This window comes from Callithrix jacchus, chromosome 9 (assembly GCF_049354715.1).
Source record: "Callithrix jacchus isolate 240 chromosome 9, calJac240_pri, whole genome shotgun sequence".
Classification (NCBI taxonomy): Eukaryota; Metazoa; Chordata; class Mammalia; order Primates; family Cebidae; genus Callithrix; species Callithrix jacchus.
This window is the reverse complement of record NC_133510.1, coordinates 83,163,838-83,182,398: the sequence shown is the minus strand read 5'-3', so window position 1 is coordinate 83,182,398 and position 18,561 is coordinate 83,163,838. Positions and strand designations below refer to the sequence as shown.

Genomic DNA, 18,561 nt, shown 5'->3' with positions numbered 1-18,561 from the left:
CAATGAGGGTGAGATTCAAAATACACTTAGATGATTGTGCTGGTAAGATTTACTGATAGATTAGATGTGTACTATGAGAGAAAAGAGCCACAGGTGACATGAAGATTTTTCCTCTATGCCACTGGAAGAATGGAGGTATCTTAAATTGGTTTGGTAATGACTAGATATTATGGAATAATATAATAACCATTAAAATCCATGTTTCCAAAAGTCTATGTCATAACATGCTTATGACTTAATGTTAAAAGGAAAAGGCAGGATATAAACTTGCATACATAGCACAAGCTTATTTTTGTTAATATGTAGTCTCATAGATATATATTAATGGGGGAAATAGACCAGACAGAAATGCACAAAAGTAATAAAAAAATTTTCATAAATCTATGGATTATTTTCATTTTGTTTTTTTATTCTTGTTTTTTCAAAGTTTTATAAGATGACATTTACTACTCTTATAATCAGAAAGAATAATACATATTTCAATGAATAAATTAGCTATACCAAAGAACTGTAACACTAATTGAGTGGCCATGCTATGAGAATTATATGTATTTTAGTGTCAGTTTATATATATATATATATATATATACACACACACATAAATATATATACTTTTTTTTATGAAGCATCACTCTGTCGCCAGGCTGCACAATCTTGGCTCACTGAAACCTATGCCTCCCAGTTTTAAGTGATTATCCTGCCTCAGCTCCCCAAGTAGCTGGGACTACAGGTATGCACCACCATGCCCAGCTAACTTTTGTATTTTTAGTAGAGACGAGTTTTCACCATGTTGTTCAGGATGCTCTCGATCTCTTGACCTCATGATCTGCCCACCTCAGCCTCCCAAAGTTTTGGGATTACAGGCCTGAGCCACTGCACCCAGCCTATATTCTTATTTATTTTAAATGACAGAAACTCATGACTAGGTCAATTTAAAATAAATGACAGGAAAATTACCACTTTCTGCAGTTTGGAAGAGAAATGGATCACTAAACACTCCGATACCAACACTGTTTTCAGCAGCAACCTAGAACAAACCAAAAGGATTGTGTTCAAATGTTTTACTCCCTGAAAAAAGAGAATCTAAAATTTAAAAAATAACTTTGACTTACCCATAAGATAAATGCCAAAGATACTTTTTTAATACTGTCATGAAACAAGGTAAATATGGAGCTATCCATATAATTAACATATAAAGTATTATTGTCAAAATTTTATAGATGAGAAAACTGGTGGAGAGAGGTCAAATATCTTGCCTAAGGTCACAAAGGAATAAATGGTAAAACAATAACCCAGTCGCACTTGGGTTTATTTCAAAAGCTCAGTCTTTCTCTACTATATCCACTACATAAAAGATGCTACAGTTATTTCTGTAACAAATGCAAGAGCCTATGTATGCAGTACCTTAATTTACAGTTCACAATCTAATCAGGCAAATAAATACTCAAAAAACTTTAAAAAAATAAGTAGATTTAATTAATAATTTAAACTAAAAATTCTAGAATTTTAAAGATAAAAATTTTGATTTAATAATCTCTTTCAATAGATTAGAACAGACAGAGAAAGTGTCATAAATGAGGTTAAGACTCAAGCTTTTGTAAATGCCATGACTGGAATCATAACTTGGCTTAACTGTAGCTCCACCAATTCCCAGATAAGTAGCTTCAAGCAATTTACTTAACCGTTGTAAGTAACATTTTTCTTGTCTTTAAAATGGGAATAGTAACGTATCTATGTTATAGCATTATGCTGAAGAGTATATGAAATAGCATATGTAAAATATGTAACAGGATTTTCCCCATAGCATGACTTATACTGAAGATATCAAATGTACCATGCCAAATACCCTTTGGAATTCTGCAATAGCTAACATTTATTTTAACAGAGTAAAGGTCATACAATGATTTATAAAATGTGGGATGAAATGGAAACTAAGGGCTTCCCAATAGGCCTTAAATAAGAGAATTCAAAGGAATAAAAATTCAAGCTCCATAAAAATAGATCTAAACAGATCTAGGCTGACTAAATAACCTTCCTATCAGCAATAGTTTCTTATAGCACATTAAAAATTTTTAATTATCCCCAATAGCATATATTGACATATCAATAATCTGAATATGTGCATGTTGATACAAAATACCTATATTATATGATACTCAGATGTCATAAAAAGGTTGCCTATTCTTTAAGCTATGTTTTCTTCATAAAATAGTAGTCAGTAGTCTATTTTGCCTTCTACATTGGTCAGAATTTGTTTCTTTTTTAACTGTGGGAATCATACTATTAACGTTTGCTTTCTAGCTCTGATCGTGTTCTTAATTCTGCAAATAGGCATAGTTCCAGTAAGGAGAAACTTCCTGGCAAAATCTCTCCCAATATTTCTTATCCTCTAGGAAGAAGATCTCAGTTATATAAAATCCCATATTTACACAGGTTTTGTGTATATTCTTCTCCACATTTAATTATTTTCAAGGCCTAAAGAAGATATTAATGTTATATTGAGGGAGGATCCAGAAGACATTTGTATTCTTTATTATCCCTTGGAAATGTCAGAGATGTCCCTTAACTGGAAGCATTTTCCTGTGGCCTAATTAAGCCCTGCATTTTATAAGCTCATCTTTCTGTAGTATTCAAATAAGATGATGTTAAATTTTGCCTATTAATTACATGAAGAACTAAACATTTTTCTAAATGCAAAAGACATAGTAAATGTCCAAGAACTATTTGTTGAAAGTAACTACATTGAGTTCATGATTCTTAGCAAAGGTGACTCTTTAGAAATGTTCAAACCAATATCCAAAATGTCAACAACAGATATGTATATACAACAAGGTTGGAACAGAAATCAAAAGGTAACTACAAGTTTAATTTAAAGATGAAGTATTTTCACTTATAAAGGCAAAACTGTTTAATTTAAACTATTTTTGAAAAAAGTCACTAAGCTCAAGTTTCTCAAAATAATTGACCAAGTTGTCTATCTCATAAAGTACCAAAGATAATTTATAAAGACACTCTATAAAGTACAATGTGCAGAGATAGCAAAAACTGTTTTTAAAATCTTTAGCTTAGTGACTTTTTCAGAAAATAAAGTTTAAATTAAGTAATTTAGCCTTTATGAGTTTTGTAAGTAAAAACATTCTACTTTTTTATTAAACTTAAAGTTTTTTTCAATATTTTTCTCCCAACCCTTTTAGTCATATGATTATCTCAACAGATGCAGAAAAAGCATTTGATAAAATCCAATATTCTTTCATGATGAAAACCCTCAACAAACTAGGCATCAAAGGAACATATGTCAAAATAATAAGAGCCATAATATAACAAACCCACAGCCAACATGATACTGAAAGGAAAAGTTGAAAGCATTCCCCCTAAGAAATGGAACAAAAGTAGGATGTTTACTCTCACTACTCCTATTCAACACAGTACTGGAAGGCCTATCCAGAGCAATCAAGCAAGAGAAAGAAATAAAAGGCATCCAAACTGAAAAACATGAAGTCATACTATCTTTGCTCACTGGTGACATAATTGTATATCTAGAAAACCCTAAAGACTACTTCGAAATAATAATCATAGACTTGATAAACAACTTCCAGTGGGTCCAGAGTGGCTCCCGCTGGAGGTCATGGCACTCGCGAAGGCGAGGTCATCAGTTCAAGGCTAACCTCATAAGCTCAAACTGATTGGCAAAAAAAAAAAAAAAAAAAAAACTTCAAGTGAAGTTTCAGCATATAAATTCAGTGTACAAAAATAAGTAGCATTTCTATATACCAATAACATTCAGACTGAGAATGAAATCAAGAATTAAATCCATTTACAATAGCCACAAAAAAATAAAAGATCTAGGAATACATTTTACCAAGGAGGTGAAAATCTGTACAAAGAGAACTACAAAACACTCATGAAATAAATTAAAGATGACACAAACAAATGGAAAAACATCCCATGATCATGGATTGGAAGAATTAACATACCATACCACACAAAGCAGTCTACAGATTTAACACAATTCTTATGAAATTACCAATGTCATTTTTCACTGAATTAGAACAGCAATACTGAGGTTCATATGAAACCAAAAAAGAGCCCAATTATAAAAGCAATCCTAAGCAAAAGAACAAATCTGGAGCCATCACATTATCTGACCTCAAATTATACTGCAAAGCTATGGTAACTAAAATAGGACAGTACTGGTACAAAAATACACATATACATTAATGGAAGAGAATAGAGAACTCAGAAATAAAAACACATACATATAACCAACTGATCTTCGACGAAGTTGACAAAAATAAAAAACAAGAAAAGGATATCTGTTCAATAAATGGTGCTGGGGAAACTGGCTGGCCATATCCAAAAGAATAAAACTGGATCCCTATATCTCACCACACACAAAAATTAATTCATGCTAGATTAAGGACTTAAATATAAAACTTGAAACTATAAAAATCCTAGAAGAAAAACTAGGTGAATCTCCTCTGGACATTGGACTAGACAATTTATGACTGAGACATCAAAAGCAAATGCAACAAAAACTAAAATAGACTTAAATGAGACTTAATTAAACTAAAAAGCTTCTGCGCAGCAAAGGAAATAATTAACAGAGTAAACAGAGAATCTACAAAATGGGAGAAAATATTTGCAAATTATGCCTTCTACAAAGGACAGATATACAGAATCTATAAGGAATGCAAACAATACAACAAAGAGAAAAATCCCATTAAAAAGTGGGCAAAAAACATAAACACACATTTCTCAAAAGAAGACATACAAGTGGCCAATAAGTATATTAAAAATGCTCAACATTAAGAATTATCAAAGAAATGTAAATTAAAACCATAATGAGACATCATTTTATACCAGTCAGAATGGCTATTATTAAAAAGTCAAAAAAAAAAAAACAAAAACAACAGATGGCAGTGTGGATGCAGAGAAAAGAAAACAATAATACGCTGCTGCTGGAAATGTAAGCTCTATGAGAAACAGTATGGAGATTTCTCAAAGACCTAAAACTAGACCTACCACTCAACCCAGCAATCCCACTACTATGTATCTATCCAAAAGAAAGGAAAACATGGTAAAAATACAAAAAATTAGCAGGGTATGGTGGCGGATGCCTGTAATCCCAGCTACTCAGGAGGCTGAGACAGAAGAATCTCTTGAACCTGGGAAGCAGAGGTTGCAGTGAGCTGAGATTGTGCCACTGCACTCCACCCTGGGTGACAGAGTGAGACTCTTGTCTCAAAAAAAAAAAAAAGAAAGAAAGAGAAAGAAAAGGAAGGAAGGAAGGAAGGAAGGAAGGAAGGAAGGAAGGAAGGAAGGAAGGAAGGAAGGAAGGAAGGAAGGAAGGAAGGGAAAGAGAGAAAGAAAGAAAGAAAGAAAGAAAGAAAGAAAGAAAGAAAGAAAGAAAGAAAGAAAGAAAGAAGAAAGAAAGAAAGAAAGAAAAAACATGGTATCACAAAGACACCATCTCTCATGTTTATCACAGCACTATTCACAATAGCAAGGTCATGGAGTCAATCTAAGTAACCATCAATGTTTGATTGGATAAAGAAAGTGGGATGTATATACACCATAGTATACTATGCAGGTGTAAAAAAATAAAATCATGTTCTTTTCAGCAACATGGATAGAGCTGGAGAACATGTCCTAAGTGAAATAACTCAAAAACAGAAAATCAAATAACATACATTCTAACAAGTGGGAGCTAAAAATGAGTACACATGGGCATAATAGTAGAAATAATAAACACTGGCGATTTCAAAAATGGGGAGGATGGGAGAGGGTGAAGATTGAAAAATTACCCATTGGGCACAATGATTTCTATTTGGGTGACAGGTACACTAGAAGCCCAAACCCCACCATTGTGCAATATACCCATATAGCAAACCTGCACACATACCCCCTAAATCAAAAATAAATTTTTTAAAAAAAAACAACATATTTCTTTGGAGTCTAAATTTTATATATAGATCAAGGCCATGTTCTTAGACCATAATATCTCAACACCTAGCAAAATTAATTTTACTAAGTTTTGTTTTATTATTTTACCCTTAGCTCTTATAAAAAGAAGTTTACAAAATCTAGTCCTGCGGCTATTAATCCTTCAACGAAGACTTTCTTTCCAATCTAAAGCACCAAAAAAAAAAAAAGAAAAGAAAAGAAAAGAAAAAGAAAGAAAATATTTGAGCTCCCCTATGCAATTATTATACAATTTTCATACATAAATAGTATAACAGATTTATTTCCCTTTTTACTTTGGTTCCTAGGAAGTTGGAAAATAAAGTTTGCAAGTCAATTTTTAATAACTGTGTAACATCCTATGGTTTACATATCTACATTCAAACTACCCTGGCCTCTTGTTTTCATTTAACGTTTCCTTCTTTAACTTTACATAATTTTTATTTTCTAGAGTATTATATTATATTCACACATGTTTATATATATAAGTACAAAAATATTCATAGAAAAATAAAATAGGTAACATATAAATATACATAAAAATTAAAATGAAAAGAGACATAACATTTTACCAAGTTTTAAAACCCCAGGTGGGTGTGAGGCCATGACTCTGACCATTGTTCATCAGTCATGGACTGTATTTAGCTGTAAAGCCTTGACAAGGTAGGAAAAGCCTCTTCTGCTTTTAAAATAAATGAAATGTTTCAATACTAAGTAGTCATATACAAAATAATTACCTTAATTTCATATGTCGTTCCAGGATTAAGATTAGTAAGAAGAACTTCCAGACTGTCTGGCTTTGCTCTAACTTGTGTATATACTGTTTGCATCCATGGACACACTTCCTTATATTTGACAATGTAGGATATAATTCTTCCATTTGGATTAGGTGGTGTATTCCAAGACAGAAGAATCCCAGCAGATCCGACTCTTTCCCCAGCTAGGAAGACTGGAGGCCCTGGTTCTATTTTTTAAAAACTCATTTTGTTAAAAGCTCAAATAATTATGGTATTTTCACAAAAAAAAACACGTAATAAAAGTATTTACAAATGTAAAATTTGAAGTTTCCAAAGAGCAATATGAGTTTATACTCCCTAGAGCTCTGCTACCATTAAAAAAAAATGCTATGGGAAATACCAAAAACATTCTTTTATAAGAATGTAAAAAAAATGGAATGCTACTAAATACTACATGCCAAATACACTTTTGATGCCAAATCATTTTTAAAAGAAATTCACTTAACTCAAGGCTTACACAGAAAAACTAATAAGAACAATCTTACAAATGGAATAATCCTTCTTGAGGAAATGTAGCTTGTTTAATTTCATGGTTCTCTATTATTTAAATGTTAGCATTAACAGTCTCTCTGATCTATTTCCCAATCAAGTATAGAGTAATTATCTTTGCACTTTGAAAGTAAAGGAAGCCAAAGAAACAGCAGAATGCAGGTTCTAGGCAGATCACTTTCTTAAGTTTCCATTTTGCCTTAATTATTCTACACTGTTTTCATAAATTTAATGTACATATTGCCAATATAAGTATTTCCATCCAGTAGAATTATACTGACTCCAAATGCTTTACTTAAAAACTAATTTAAAACATATACTCACTTGTTACATTTGTTGTCACTGTTCTGCTAACAGGTGAGCTGTATGTTGTAGCAGAAATTGAAGAGAAGGTTATAACATCCCTAGTCCCAGGAAAAACATTGGAAACATCAACCTAGAACACCACAAACAAATAACTGCATTAAAATTCTTTCTGGAAAGCAAAAGAGCTAAAATAAATCTAACACTATAAAAAATTAACACTTCACTATGTAACTCTGCACTGTTTATAACATCACAATGTTTCATATTATTGTAAAATACAGATTTGTTATATAACCACTTAACAAATAACTTTAAAATAAAAATGTATAAAACATACTGCCCTGTCACTGCCTAAGTCAGCATTTCTATCTATCCCAGTTCACTGTCCCAAGGAACAAATTCAAGTCTTGAGAATTCTACAGCCCACAGCTTAACACTTGCTTTTAAAGAGTATATACGAAATACCTGTATCTCTGAAGTCCCAATAAAAAGTAAAAGAAAAATGACCAAAAAATCCATCTTTATTACATTTTTCAGGCAGTAGAATCACACTGATGGCTCTAAAGAGAAATGTTGCCTGCATTAATGATTTAAAGACAGATCCTTCTGGCAAGTACACAATTAATGAGCCCGTATTACTCAATAGCTCTGCCTTTTCTTTGTTAAACTATTCATGAACCCTTGGATGACTGGCTGTAGGTTCAGGGTGAACTTAAAAAAAAGCAGCATAGATGTTGCTAAGGTAACAATCCACCGATGCTGAAACTTACTCTCATCAATTCTACATCAATGTTTTTGTCTTCAACTTAGGCTTTCAAAAACCCAACAAGAAGTAAGTTTTTGTAGTGGGTTTTCATAAAGAACTTTTCTATTAGGACCAAAATATAAATACAAGTAGGCTCAGCAAGTACGATAATGAAAACTATACCTGATATTCTCCACCTCCAAGATCTCTGATAGTAACAAAGCCGCTGTCAGGAACAAGATCCACTTGATATCTTTCCTCATGACCAGAGGGTAGTCTTCAGTGCAGAGAAAAGGAATGTGTGGAAATATTGAAGGCTTTAAGTTTCCTAGGTTGTTCTGGTTCTGATATTGAAAAATAGAGGTTTAAAATAAAGTTATTCTCCTAAAGTTTCAAAAAAAATAGAAAAGAAAATCAACAGTATAGGGTTTAATTCCAAAATAATCATGTTAAAAATCACTGAGTACAATAAATGATCTTTAACAATACTTGGATGTTAGGCATGTAAATGTTTAACAATATCTAGTTTTTAGGTGTAACTATCAGAAATAATATAACAATTAATTTTCTGTTTCTGGAATATTTCTTATATGCCAAAATCTGTTGGTTGAACAGATTGTTTTTGAAAGCTTTAAAACTATTATTCTCAGCAAACTGACACAAGAACAGAAAATCAAACACTGCATGTTCTCACTCATAAGTGGGTGTTGAACAATGAGAATACATGGACACAGTGAGGGGAGCATCACACACTGGGGTCTGTTTTGGGGACTAGGGGAGGGACCAGCAGGGGGTAGGGGAGGGATAATATAGGGAGAAATGGCAGATATAGTGACGGGGGGGATGGAGGCAGCAAACCACATTGCCGTGGATGTACCTATGCAACAATCCTGCATGACCTGCACATGTACCTCAGAACCTAAAGTACAATAAAAAAAAGTTTTAATCATTTTAAAACAAAGTAAATATAAACTATTTATCCAATTACTTGGAAATTTACCAAACAGAAGATAATTGGAAAAATATATAAGCAATATCTTCCAGATTTTTTTAAGGGAGAGTATTTCTGATAAATATTTTCATTTTATCCTTTTAAAATTTTAATGTCTTTTTCCCTTCCTATAGTGCTGATCTGATAAATATTTGGTTAGATGCTTCTCTAAAGAAAAGTTTTCATGTCAGAAATGAAATATAGTTATAAAATAAGTATCAATTGTTTTAGCCATTTCAACCATATTTTTCTGTTTGCTCCTACTTTTTCAAAAATTTTGTTTATGCTGCCTGCATCTCCTTGAAGGGAGTTTTCACATAAAGTTCTTCTGATTGGTTGCCAGTGAGTCAAGTTTGCACTCTGCCTTATCTTTAGTGCAGATTCCAGACAAACAATATAGGAGAGGAAGAGAGATTATGAAGCCAAGCATGTAAAAACATACCTGATGCAGATTCAATCTAACACCCTTTCTAAGAGAAAGGAGGCTGGAATTAATTTTGAACTTCATTTATCATTTTAAAACCCCACCACCAGAGATGATTTGAAAATGGATATAAGAAAATAAAATGTATATTTTCTAACAAAATTGATAGAGCACATAGCATATAACAGAAATGTTAACATAATAGGTCACTTTCTTGGGAGTTTGTTTCAAGGGAGAATGTTTTTGAAATAGTTTTTCTTTATCTCCTTTGAAAGTTCTTCTAATGACTATAACATAACATTGTCCGCCATACCCAAAGCTTATATCAGCTGATTAATGTTTACTCCAACATTCTCAAAGTTCCAAGCATTCTCTTGGTATCACCTGCAAATTGTCCACTACAGTTTTCTGGTAACTCTAGGACTACTATAAACCCAAGGCAAAAGCTCAGAGAAGTTCCCAGGTTGTGATGGGTAGAATTTCTTTGTCAGACCTATGCCCTCTGTATTCTCAAGATTGAGAGAAAAGAGCTTGATTTTCCTCACCTGCTACATTGAAATAGCCAAAAATCTACCATGACTGATCAGTCTAACCAACTACTACTCACATTTACTGATTTGTGTGAAGGTTAATATTATTTCTTCGGGGACCCCAGAAAGTAAGTAGCATCTATGAAGTCTTAGACAAGAAACTAATGAAGACATGGAATAAGACTTTGGAAGGAAAAGGAAGACATGAGAAGTGAAGGGCTAGTTACTGGGATGGTGGCAAAACAGGATGTGGTTTCCTGGATTGTGGTTTAATATACACTGAATGACCCCTTGGCTAGGAATGACATGTGTCTCACCAAAAGAAGGAAGAATATATTGGTCTGGACAATTACCAATCTAACCAAGAGGGAAGGCCTGAAATCTTCACAAGAGTTTGGTAAAGGCCTTTCCAAATAGCAGACTGTATGGAAGTCTGGAATTGAAAAAGAATTGGAGTAACCGAGGAAAGCCAGACTGAGTTCCTGGGATCAAATAAGAAAGGGGGACAGACTGATGATCATGTAGGTCATACTAGAGATTTTAAGGTTTTTGTTACCTAAATTTAATGGGAAGCTGCTGAAGAAGTTTAAGCAGGAAAGCATAAAGCATCAGGGCTTGCTTTTTTTGAAAAATATAATTTCGAAATGTGGTATATAAATTGGAGTGAGGTAAAAATGGCAGTAGGAAGCTAATTAGTAAAAAATCATGGTAGTGGGGGCCAAAAGGAGGGAAGCTTGGTTCAGAAAAAGGTAGAGGAGCCACAGCAATGCTTAAATCATTATGGAAGAGTGCAGCTTTCTGGTTAAGAGCTAGAAGATTCAATTAACTGAAAACAGACTCCATAATAAATACATAATTTATTTTCCATGGAATTTAATCTCTCAAAACATAGGAAACTAAAAAACAAAAATACTGTTCTCGACCTAATTCTTACTAACCAATAAAAATCACATCATGAAGTGAAAATGTTTGGAGTTTTAAGAAGAAAAAAAATTACTTCATATTCAATTTAATTAGGGCTAGCAAAAAGAATTCTAGGTTTAATTAGATGTTTCTTCCAGACAGGAATTTTCTAAAAATTAATCCTCAGAACCCTGTATCATTAGAGCTTAATAGATGTTCTGTAATCAAAACACTTTGTCAAATAAGTTCTTCTTAAGCAGCTTTCTTTATTGCAGGGTATTTTGAAGCCTCAGATATGCTAATATATTTTGTAATTCTCTAAAGCACCACTGTGCAATAAAACCATAAAGTAAGTCCACAATGTAATTTTGAATTTTCTAGTAGCCACATTTAAAAAAGTAAAAAGGAACATGTAAGAATTGTAATAATGTATTTTATTTAACCCAATATATCAAAAGAATTATTACCATGTAATTACCATAAAATTATTGAGGTTGTTACATTAATTTTTTCATAGTAACTCTTTGAAATTTCACATATACTTTAAACTTACAGTACCTCTGAATTTGGACTCAGCATGTTCCCAGGTTAAATAGTCACATGCTGCTAATCACCACATGTTAGACAACAGTTCTCACTATAGCATCTCTTAAATTTTCCTTTGGCATTTCAGTGAATTTACCTAAAATTTCCTTAGGCATTTCAGTGAGTTCACCTAAATTTTCTTTTGAGAAGCTGAGAAATATGTTCCCATGGTTGTGTCTACACACAAAATAGCTTAATAGAGTTGGGAAGACATCCAATATATACAAAATCTTACATTTCTCAGAACATTCAAAAAGATTCAGACCTATCAAAATTGTATCAAGGAAGCAAGACTACAGTGGGCAGATATTTTTAAATAAAATGCTAAGACTTTAAAAGCTTTATCACCATCGTTATCTTTATATTTTCTCTGCACTAACATTGTATCTGATAAGTTTGGAATCTCACATTTTAATTTTTCTGTGATTAAATTATAGGTTGGACATAATATATATTATGACAGATAATGAGATATTCAAGCAGCAGACATACAAAATAAAAAGAAGTAAATCCGAGTAAGTTTAGGATATACTACACACTGTGCTCAGCACTTTCATATATTGTTTTATGTAGCACTTACAACAACACTGTAAATACTACTATCAACATTTAAAAATGAGAAAACTGAAGAAGAAAGAATTTAAGTAGCTCCACCAAGTCTCATAGCTAACAGGTAAATGGTAGAGGCAGAATTTGGACCCAGGGACAAAGTCTTCAAATTTTAATCACAGTGGTAACTGTGTGCTCCTCTAACTTTCACACAGTGGCTTACAAATAACAGCAGCTTTTAAAATCCTAAATGAATGAATTAATATTTTAGAATAGATTCAATTACAAAATTGGGTGATCTATAATATTCTTTCAAGTCTAAGATTATTATTTAAAGTGACCTCTAATTTAGGTTTAAGGGATTCAGTCTAAGTATGTCCAATGCCAGGACAATATATACTTACCAAGTGCCTGTAGCTTTCTCATATTTTAGAAATAGGCTACAAATAAATTACAAATAAAATAAACTTCCTCCAAAAAGTCAGCATTATACTGGATGCCACCAGGGCATAAAAATGTATTTTTAGCACAGACACTGGGCACGGATCCTAGAGTTGGATTACTGGGTTCAAATCCCAACTCTGCCATATAAACAAGACTTTAGGTGAAATAGTTAACATATTTGTACCTCACTGGCCTCATCTACATGGAGATAATAACACCTCTCACGTTGTTGTGAGAATAAAATAATACATGTGAAGTGCTTAGAAGACTGCCTTGAACACAGTAAGAAATAAGTACTAAATGTAAGCTATGCTTAATAGTCTATTGCTCTTTCCACGATTTTTCTCTAAAACCCCTGGTCATCTCTTAGTCAAGCCATTTTGTTAACCTGTTTGTTATTTTTTAGCTTAGCCCCTTCCTCATATCTACTCAGTCAGTGCTTTGCTTAAAATGGATCCCCAAGTATTGCTCCATCACCACCACTCTTTTCTTCATAAAAACTAAAACAGCAAATTGTTTTTCTGTTCTGGAGACCTCCACCAGGGAACTTGGATTATCGTCTTTTCCCATTTCCTTTTATTATACTCATCTCTCAAGTCAGTGTGCTACTCTATCAGGGACTTCAATTACTTACCTATTATCTCTCAAAACCAACACCTAAACCACACTAGGAAACCAGAACATCAAGTTCTTACTACTTCATAAGTGCTCTTTAAGTAAAATGAAAACAAATATTCTGTATCTTTTATGAAACTTTCCTGATACTGATACCACCTTGGTCACTTTTTCTTCTGACAAAATTTTCTCTAAGTGAGCAAATCCTGCCATCACACTAACCATACTCTTTCCTGTGCCTGTGTATAAACAAAATAATTTTTTATATTTTTCCTTCAATCTTTGCTCAATGATCTATTTGATCTTTGTATCTAACCAAATATATCTGCGTTTACCACTAGTTGTAATTTGGAGGACCTGTAACAATTTTCTAACAAAATTTTGGGGGCCTGTAGCAATTTTCTTTTTTTGTTTTTGTTTTTTTTTCTTTTTTAGACTTTTTTTCTTAGTTGTACTTTAGGTTCTGGGTACATGTGCAGATCATGCAGGCTTGTTGCATAGGTACACACATGGCAATGTGGTTTGCTGCCTCCATCCCCCCCATCACCTACATCTGGCATTTATCCCCATGTTATCCCTCCCCAACCTCCCCACCCATCTGATGTCCCCCCTTTGCTCCCCACAAGAATACCCCAGTGTGTGATGCTCCTGTCCCTGTGTTCTTATTGTTCAACACCTACCTATGAGTGAGAACATGTGGTGTTTGATTTTCTGTTCTTGTGTCAGTTTGCTGAGAATGATGGTTTCCAATTTATCCATGTCCCTACAAAGGACACGAACTCATCATTTTTTATGGCTGCATAGTATTCTATGGTGTATATGTGCCACATTTTCCTTGTCCAGTCTATCGTCAATGGGCATTTGTGTTGCAATTTTCTAAAAAAATTTTTGATTGGCTCAACTGGGAGGATCCTACCAGCATCTAGTGAGTTGAGGCCAGGGATGCTGCTAAACATCCTACAATTAACAAGACATATCCTCACAACAGAGAATCACTCAGCCTAAAATGTCAATAGTGGTGAGGTTGAGAAATCCTGCCACAGACTGAAACTTCTAGAATGGGTCCCATTTTAATGTGTTTGATCATATACTTTACCTTTCATAATACCTTATAGAAAAAGACATTTGACACTTGATTTAACATATTTGCTTTTTAGGAATAGGTGAGATGTATAATATCTATTTAATATAGACAAATGTTCTCCAACTTACAATGGGGTTATATCCCCATCAAAATAGATATATTTTCCACTTATGATGGGTTTATCAGATGTAACGCCAATGTAAATTGAGGAGTCTACTGAATACATATTGTGTTGCATCATTGTAAAGTAGAAAAATCATAAGTTAAAGCATTGTAAGTCACAGATTATCTGTATAAATAGAACAAAAATGTGTAAAGTGTTAATAGAATATTTAAGAGCCAAAAAGAATCTCAGAGGTCATCTAATTTAAATTTCTCAGAAACTTGATACCCGAAGACATGAGGTAATTTACCCAGGAGTACTCAGCTAATCAGTGTCAAATTCTGGAGTAAAGCTGGCATATGAATTCTAAACTCATTCCTTATTTTGCATTATCACATATATATCACATTTAGGAGAATAACAGCATACGTGTTAAGCAGAACAATGCCCAACCCCACAAAAGATGCCCAAATGCTAAACCCTGGGACTGTGACTATGTTGTGTTACATGGCAAAAGGCACTTTGCAGATGGAATTAAGATTATAAAACACAAACAGAGATCAACCTGGATTATCCAGGTAGGCCCAATCTCACCATGCCAGCCAAAAAAAGTAAAAATGGAAGGCAGAAGAGTCACATATGATGTGGGGAAAGACAGGGAATTTGAAGCCTGAGTGGCAGTCAGTCAACCTCCTTTGTTGAAGGCAGAAAAGGATCACAAATCAAGGAATGAGGCAGCATCTAAAAACTGGAAACAACTGTCAGCTAACAGCCACCATGGAAATAATTACCTCATTCTACAACCACAAAGAATTGAATTCTGTAAACTACTTGAATAAGCAAGAAAATTATTCTCTCCTAGAGCCTATAAAAAGAAACACAGCCCTACTAGTAACTTGATTCAACCAGAGAGAAGTACGTTGGACTTATGACCAGAACTGAGATAATAAAATTGAGTTGTTTTAAGCCACTATCTCGTGATAATTTGCTATAGCAAAAACAGGAAACTAAGAAAGTGTTGACAGTCAAATAATAAATACCCATACCCTGAGTTATCACCACATGTCTGGGATCTTTGGGTCGTTTGTCTAATCCATCGCCTCAAAGATCACTTAAGAATAATTCCCATGTGCTACTCTTGCAATCTTGTTCTTTTTTGAAAAATTTAAAATATTCATATGCTTCACAGCTTTCCTTGAATTTAAAAATTACTCTCTAAATTATTCAGGATAGCATTTTATTCTCTTTATATATTAAAAAAAACAACAAACTATTTCAATATTGAATTGCTTATAGTTCTAAAAATATACCACATTCATTTACACATCCATAATTTTGCATGGGCTGTTCCCTACCTCTGTGAGTCCTCCTTTCCATGGACCCTATATGCTCTCAATATGATTAGCAAATTCCTAATCCTTTTACAGATGTTATGAGCCCCAAAGAGCTTTCTCCATTGAGGCTATAGAGCTAATCTTTTTCTCTTCTGTTTAACCACAATAACTTTGGACATCCATTGCTTAACCTGTCACATTGACTTATATTACATGTGTTTCCATGCTTGTATTCTTTACTATCCTGTGGATATCACAAGACTGTGCTTTTTCATGTGTATAACACATATTAGAATGTCAAAGACAAAGAACAAATTTTTAGGAGAATAGATGATCCCCAAATATACCACATAATTCCACTAGCTATCTCTAACTCAATGTGAAACTGAATATAATATTAACTTCATTTACTGATTACTGTGTGTCAGATAATGTTTATGTTATCTCAAAAATCTGCAGAACAGGTCAGGTGCAGTGGCTCATGCCTGTAATCCCAGCACTTTGGAAGGCTGAAGCGGATGAATCACCTGAGGTCAGGAATTCAATACCAGCCTGACCAACATGGTGAAACCCCATCTTTACTAAAAATACAAAAATTAGCCAGGTGTCATAGTGTGCACCTGTAATCTCAGCTGCTCAGGAGCCTGAGACAGGAGAATCACTTGAATCCAGGAGGCAGAGGTTGCAGTGAGCCGAGATCGTGTCATTGCACTCCAGCCTGGACAACAAGAGTGATACTTCATCTTGAAAAAAAATGTCTGTAGAACAGCCCACAAAAATGAGTACTTTTATCCTCTGAAATCGTCTATAGAGTGTAAGTTTTCAAATTTCAAAAAACTCTATTGAAATTTTATCTTGAACAATACAATATGTAACAGAAATGTGAATATCTTAAACACCAAATAGAATTTGCATACCTGCAACAACCCTGGTAAATGTGACAGATCCTCCGAGTTTGTCTCTTATTCTGTATACTGTGATGTTATATATTCCACGAGGAGTCACATCTGTAACTGTGTGTTCAGTCACCATTTCCAAAATAAGATAATCTTTTGCAAATGTTCTGTCTGATATATAAACCTTATAATGAGTAAAGTTGGTCTCTGTTGTGTTCCACATAAAATATGAAGAAGTATATGCAGCTTTCAAGGTTAAGCCATAAATCCTAGATAGTTCTAATGAAAAGGTAAATTATAAGTAAATAGAAATTACACATCTATTTGTAAAAGAAAACAATAATTAATATTATAATTTAAATATCTATGTAACAGTCCTTTAATTTACTCACATATAACATTCTATATGTTTATCTCTGCAAACAGAGAAATAAGACATTACGTATGGGTTTTAATCTAAGTAGAGCAACAATATTCTCCCTAGTTCCCAGATATCTTTCCTTAGTCAATCATAAATGACTCGTAATAAAGTCATTCCTTTAGATTTGTGCCTCTTGAGAGCTTGTAGCCATACATATCCTTATATGACATAATCAGAATCGTGTTAGCTACCACCAAGCAGATAGCTAGATGCTGAATGACTATGAAAGAGAATAAGTTAGAGAGGGAGCGAGGGCTAGGAATAAGGGCACTTCCAAATGCGGCTCTTCTTGTTACATCAAAGTTTTTACCATTCCTATATTGCTGAATTTTCAATCTGTTCATCAATGGAACTAATGTTGCTACTTGCATTACCATGTAGTCTCCACAGAGAGGCAACCTCGCAAATTTTCACGAGAACTGTTGATAACTAATATTATTATTTCAGTGTACCCAAAAACATTACAAAACCAATTTACAATAAATTTACAAACTTCGGGAAAGAGAAAATAGAAGTACTCTGTTAAACAACCCTCAGGTCAGTAGAAAATGAATTGTGTTTTCTTATTATTATGGCATAATATATATACATGTGTACACATATGCATTCCATGTATGTAACATATATGACAATATGTACATAAACACATATATGCATACTTTGGCTTCAGATTTTTTTTTAAACTCTGTGTAGCTCTCAATATATTTAGATATACAAATACTTTTTAAATTTTCCATATTTTTTGAGTTCTCTTAATCACAGATCATAATCATTTATCAGCTTTTATGTCTTAAAACAACTATAATCATGTTTAGTCAAGACACTTTCAAGTGCTACAGAACTATAAAACTATACTATTTATGATCTTTCCTTACTTGTAGGCACTTTTTTCATTACAGATACACTGTAATCTTGGCTTTCAACAGTCTTCACTTGAAACATGTAGCATATACCCAGAGTCAAATTTTTTACTTTGGCTTTGTTGCCATGAACAATGACCTTAATCAGCTTTTCCTTTCTGGGTGGCAGGCAGTAGGATATCTAGAGAAAGAGAAAGGTAAATTTATTCCAAAGTTTAAAAAGCATTAGCTCTGTAATAATCATATTTACAGTAATTACTACTGCAAGGTAGATGTTATGATCCTTTCTATGTTCACTAAGGAGTAATTATGGGCTAGTAGAGGCAGAATAACTCAGTGAAGTTCACAGACTAATAAGCATAGTGGATTGTCTTAGAAGTTTATTGGTCAGTAAAAGACCAATAGTCTCCAAGTGCTTTTAAATTTCATATATATATGTGTGTGTGTGTGTGTGTGAGTGTGTGTGTGTGTGTGTGTATATATATATATATATATATATATATATACAAAAAAAACAGAAATAC

The 18,561-nt window shown here is 33.3% G+C and overlaps 1 protein-coding gene across 1 annotated transcript in view; it reads right to left on the bottom strand.

Moving 5' to 3' along the window:
- The window catches only part of PTPRQ (protein tyrosine phosphatase receptor type Q), a 233,478-nt gene that overhangs the window by 214,182 nt on the left and 735 nt on the right, over window positions 1-18,561 (bottom strand). The window contains exons 2-7 of the mRNA XM_035257125.3: window positions 18,053-18,218; window positions 16,778-17,035; window positions 8,482-8,642; window positions 7,572-7,683; window positions 6,699-6,925; window positions 958-1,027 (exon numbers count right to left, since the gene is read on the bottom strand). Of these exons, the coding sequence (XP_035113016.3) occupies window positions 958-1,027; window positions 6,699-6,791 (163 nt within the window). The 5' untranslated portion in view covers window positions 6,792-6,925; window positions 7,572-7,683; window positions 8,482-8,642; window positions 16,778-17,035; window positions 18,053-18,218. The remainder of the gene's footprint in view (window positions 1-957; window positions 1,028-6,698; window positions 6,926-7,571; window positions 7,684-8,481; window positions 8,643-16,777; window positions 17,036-18,052; window positions 18,219-18,561) is intronic.